This window comes from Dermacentor silvarum, chromosome 1, assembly GCF_013339745.2.
Source record: "Dermacentor silvarum isolate Dsil-2018 chromosome 1, BIME_Dsil_1.4, whole genome shotgun sequence".
In the NCBI taxonomy this organism is placed as follows: Eukaryota; Metazoa; Arthropoda; class Arachnida; order Ixodida; family Ixodidae; genus Dermacentor; species Dermacentor silvarum.
In genome coordinates, this window is record NC_051154.1 from 102,852,778 (window position 1) to 102,858,303 (window position 5,526).

A 5,526-nucleotide genomic window follows, 5' to 3' on the forward strand; every position below is an offset into this window, starting at 1 on the left:
GTGGTTGCCTGTGCCTTGTTTAGCTTGTGATGAGGGATGGGGAAGGTTCTTCTTTCGAGATAGAATGATTTCGTAAGGTCGTTGTAGCTGGTGAGGCGATCGCGTTCCGCGAGTGCACTTGCGCTGTCTCCGGCACGGTTGACAAGGCCTCGTGCTACGGAGTGAGCGACCTCGTTGAGGTTGGTGAGGTGCGGATGTACGTCGCCGGCGTGCGCTGGGAAACACACGAGAGTGATTTGGTTCTCAGGTGAGTGAGGGGCTTGGTGTAGGATGCGTAGTGCTTGTTTTGAAATACGACCTTTGATGTAATTGCTGACTGCCGTGCGGGAATCGCTCACGATGGTGTGGCAGTCAGGATCGAGGGTGGCCAGGGCGATGGCCACTTCCTCGGCCGTCACGGCGTTTTGGGTTACGATGCTGGCGGCATGTTTGAGCGAGCCGCCTACTGTGGTTGCCGCCGCGAAGCGGTGCCCGTCTTGATATATTCAGCTGCGTCGACGAAGGTGACGTCCGTGGAGGCCTAGGCGCCATAGGATTTAATGAGGGAGGCAGTCCTTGCCTTCCGACGTTCTTTATTGTAGTCAGGGTGCGTGTTTTGGGGGATAGGGTCGGCATGTATATAGCCAAGTCTGCACGTCGCATGGAATCGGGTATTTGTCTCCATGTTGACGGTGGTAGGTGATGCCGAGTTTAGTTAGAATGTGCCGGCCCGTTTCTGTGAGGGCGAGACGCTCCAGATGAGACCGACGCTGTGCTTCGATTAATTCGTCGAAGCTGTTATGGAGTCCTAATTGGAGTAGAAGTTCCGTGTTGGTGTTGTTTGTCAGTCCTAAGGCTAGCTTGTAAGCGCCACGTATAATGATGTCCAATTTAGTCTTTTCTGCTTTGTACCAATTAAGGTTGTCGAAAAAAAAGATTTCTTCGTTCCCATGTATTTAGATAGGAGCCCCCGAATTAAAGCTTCTTCAGAAGGCCGTGAGGCAACGCGAACTCGGTCACGTGTCCTGCGGCGCGCATGAAACCGACATCCCACTCGGCTCGACCTCGCACCCGCAGAGAGTCACTTATTCTTTTCGCACATAAATACGCATCAGCACGGCGGCGACGGCGAAAATGCTCCTGGAGTGCGCACATAATTTCTACCGCAACAATAAAATAAAAACGAGCTAAGGACGGGTAAAACTCTGGCCATTTCAAGCTTATTTCACTGAACCACTATCGCACTACCCAATGTAGGTATACGCCATGAACCGCTACGAAGGTATATGTATAATAAATAGTAGACACGGTACAGTGATGACGCATATTCCTCTCCTCGTAAGGGTGGTGTAAACATTAGAATGGAATGATGGTTAATTTTTTAATAGATTATGGGGTTTTACATGCCAAAACCATGATTTTGATAATGAGGTACGCCTTAGTGCGAGACGACTCCGGTTTAATTTAGACCACCCAGGGTTCTTTAACGTGCACCTAAATCTAAGTACACAGGTGTTCTTGCATTTCGCCCCCATCGAAATGTATAGCAGCCGTGGCCGGGATTTGATCCGGCGACCTCGTGCTTAGCAGCGCAACACCATAGTCATTAGGGAACCACGGCGGGTCTGGAATAACGTTGCTAGCATAGTGAGGTGTGAACTTGTTCTCGGAATTAATTGTTACCATTGCAGTAATGCATAGAAACAGTGTTTCGAAGTCGTCATGACGGAGTGGCTGACGCTTGCTTGCCTGCAGGTGACATACGCCCTGTGCTGGACACTTAGCGTGGTGACTGCTCTGACGGTGGTGTACTCGGTGTTCGACTGGAACAACCGGGGTTCATACGTTTTAGCCTGGGCGTCCACGTACGCCGCCCTTCACCGGCTTGCTTGGGGGCTGGCCGTCTGCTGGGTCGTGTTCGTCTGCGCCACTGGACAAGCCGGTGCGTCAGCGTTCTGCTGCCTCACCGTATCACTGCGTAGCTTCTCTTTGACGCAGGGTATCCGGAAACAAGAGTGTGTTGGGGGCGAAACAAATCAACTATCTGACGCCATGTGCCGTTCAATGGTTTTTTGCCAAAGCGAAGCTTACAACTCGCCCCCCGTCCCCTGCCGGCAGTTTACTTCCACGCTTACGTGTGTTTAATATTCACTGGAATACGCGGTACCTCGTGCAGTTACTTGTAAACTTCTCGCCCCGTCACCATGGGTAATCGTCATTGTCCCTATCGACAAGACGTATTCGTTATGCCATCCTTTTTCCTTCGATCTGCAGAGACAGGCTTACAGGCAGCATTCAGCACTAAGAAGTGAACGTAGAGCAGGAGGACATCTTACCGTTGAAAAAAAAAAAAAGAGAAAAGAGAAAATGAACCTTGTTTAGTTTAAGGTTACTCGCGCGGAACAAGGAACGGACGTAATGGTTAACGTTTGTGATCCCTCCTTTCTAATTTCTTTGCCCGTGCTTACAGGCCCTAACTTACGTGCTCGTACTTTACCTTATGCCCGTCCCATTCTGTGGCCGTTCCACGACGCCACCGCACATGCCTGTCAATACCCGCTGTTGTTAAAGCCATGTCCGACACGTCCAAAGGCAGTTCCGAGCGCTCAATGAATTATCTCCGCTGCTTCCGTAGTCTTGGCACTGTTTTGCCACATTTGACTCCGCCGCAATTAATAATAATAATAATAATAATAATAATAATAATAATAATAATAATAATAATAATAATAATAATAATAATAATAATAATAATAATAATAATATTCATTGCATACTCAGCAACAGCTGTTTTGCCTTCGTTCCGGCGCACTGTTACGATGCGTTTTCACAGTTCATGAAAAATGGTTTTGACAAATATGACACGTATTGAATAAGTAAGCAATATAAGAAAATAATAAGGATTGCTGTAATATGTTCACACCACTATGGTGGCTCACAAGCAAAGAGCACCATGTGCGCCTCAAAATTTGCATGCCGCACATCACAAGACTAATTACGTGTAAACGCAGTGTCGCGTGTCTGCAGATATGTGTTCACAGGCCTGGCGTCATCTAATTCAGTGCTGAGTACTTTCAACAAAACGACCATTAAATAATTTTCAATGGTGTCGACATTTGCAGTGTATAGTTATTATACATGCTCTCGGGAAGGCGGAATATAAACAGCTGTCTGGGTTCGTGCATGTTTGCATGCCCTCGGTGCGAAGGATAACGCGGGTCGTCGTTTCTCCCTGCAGCGCTTGTGAACCGCCTGCTCTCGCTGGACCTGTTCGTTCCCCTGAGTCGACTCACGTATTGCGGATATCTCGCCCAAATGCTAATAATCTCCACCAGGCTGGTCACGCAGAGGCATTCGGTGTACTACACACACTGGCTCTTGGTTAGTATACCATCCTTTTTATTTGTTGTTGTAGTTGGTGGTGGTGGTGGTGCTGTTGCAGGTGGTACTGGTGCTGGTGCTGGTGTTTACTTATTGGGCAATTTCAAGGATTTTACGATCGCGTTCCTTCTATACTCCACAAGCAACCATGAGCTTCGCCGCGGCATCGAGCAGTGACTTTTGATTTCGTATACTGGAACTTCAGTGCTTGTAATTGCATAAAATCTGTGGCAGAGAGGTAACAATTAAACAGTTGGATTATTCGATTGTCCTAAATTAGCGTAAACAAAAAATAAAGGTAAAGGACAAACAAGAACAGCAATGGATACTATCTTCTCGGTACGACTGTATCAAGTTAACCTCTTTACTTCGCAACTTGCTTTCTAAATGTTTAAAGATAAATATACGCCATGCTTCTGGAGACGTTCTATGCATAAGGCAGTTGAAATGAAGGCAACTCCCGTGGCTTTTCATGTTTCATTCCTTGCAGGTTCGAGACTACTTGGGCCACACGGTGCTCATCTACATGTTCGCGTACCTGATGTACCTGTTGTGCGAGTGCCCCACAGTCAAGCTTAGCAAGATGGCCCTCAACGCGCTCACGCTTGCCGTCAGCAGAGGCACAAGCAAGGATTCGAAGAGCTCGGCCACACAAAACTGCTGCCGCCTCTAGCGTGCACTGCGCACATCCCACAGCGTTTCACTCGGTTTTTGGTTAGCATTATAGGTCTCACATCGCTCCAGTCGATTCCTCCGTATTGCGTTTGTTTTCAGTGTTCGGTTTAGGTTTATCCGCAGTTAAAGTCTGCGCGCACCATTTACAGCACGCAGCAATTGTGCGACCTTGCTCTTTGTTGAAAATAATTCCTTAATGCTCATAAGGCGCGTTCTGCGAGGTTATTTAGCGAACGAGTGAAACAGTCGTTTCAGAACTGTTTAGCAGGTATATCATTATTTGTTGGAGCGAACGGGTAAAACAGTAACATTAGAAATGTTGAACGTGTATGTTATTATTGTTTCTTCTTTATTTATGGAGAGCTGGTTGAACGTGTCGCACATATGCCAAACCAGCTTTCCTTATTCCCGCTTCACCTTTATTTTTTTTTTCCAACTTCACGCGTGAGTTCTCAAAGTGTAATAATCTCTTTATCAGCAGCCTCTTGCACGGAATGAATTATCTAAGCACCACGATTTATCTATTCCTTTGCCGACATGATATACACATCTTAACTTTCACGCAGTCTCCCACCTCTCGTTTTGTTTTGTTGCACATGTGAGAGCTTTCTTCCTCTGTAGCGCAGAACTGAATTGCACTGAATTTCTTTCCGTTCAAAGAGAGAGGAAACCGAGACTGAAGGTGGACAGGCCTGACGAGGTCCCACGGCTCCCTTACAAAACAGCCGACATGGTGGCAGTTGTTGTTGTTGTTAGAACGTTTATTAAAATAATCATAAAAAGTTTCCGCCCCCAGGAAATGAATCCATCAGGGCGGAGGGAGGGGTAAAAGAGGAGGTTCAAATATTACTCATCATTTTTGACTCTTGTAAAAATTGTAGTAATGACTGGAATATGAGGCGCCGTCTCTCGGGGGGACCAGTGGGAAGGCGCCAGGCGTCCAAATCCTGAGGCCTCAGAGTAGGGGGAAGGGTGGCTATCGCTCTTCTCCGGTGCTCGGCGAGATCCGAGCAGCCCCAGAGTATAAAACTTGCAGAGCACAACTCATACCAGGGTACATCAAGAGATGAATACAGAAAAATACATTTTTACCGCATATTGCAATCAGTACAATGAACTTGATAAAGGATCACTTACAGTATAAGTAACATGAAATGCAAGAGTATACAACAAAATGTGAGGATTTATAAAAATCGTAGGTGGCAAGCATAAGAACGAAAAAAAAAAAAAAACTGCTGACAAGAGTATATCCATAACAGTGAAATACAAAGATGTAACCTGTGTTATGGCCAGTGAAGATCACTTTGAATTAACTGTTCTTTGACATATGTTTTAAAGTTGAATGAATGAATGAAATAAATGAATGAATAAGCACGTCGTTCTTTTTCTTCGACTGTGAAGAGGGGTGATGATCTGTATGTATATATATATATATATATATATATATATATATATATACAGATCATCACCCATATATATATATATATATAT

The 5,526-nt window shown here is 45.9% G+C and overlaps 1 protein-coding gene across 1 annotated transcript; it reads left to right on the forward strand.

The window, feature by feature from the left end:
- Positions 1–1,701: 1,701 nt before the first annotated feature.
- Positions 1,702–5,316, forward strand: LOC125944858 (nose resistant to fluoxetine protein 6-like). The gene is made up of 4 exons (XM_049666273.1): positions 1,702–1,921; positions 3,218–3,360; positions 3,851–4,780; positions 5,050–5,316. The coding sequence occupies exons 1-3, from the start codon at positions 1,702–1,704 to the stop codon at positions 4,031–4,033; spliced, it is 546 nt and encodes a 181-aa protein (XP_049522230.1). The 3' UTR covers positions 4,034–4,780; positions 5,050–5,316.
- The last annotated feature ends 210 nt before the right edge of the window (positions 5,317–5,526 follow it).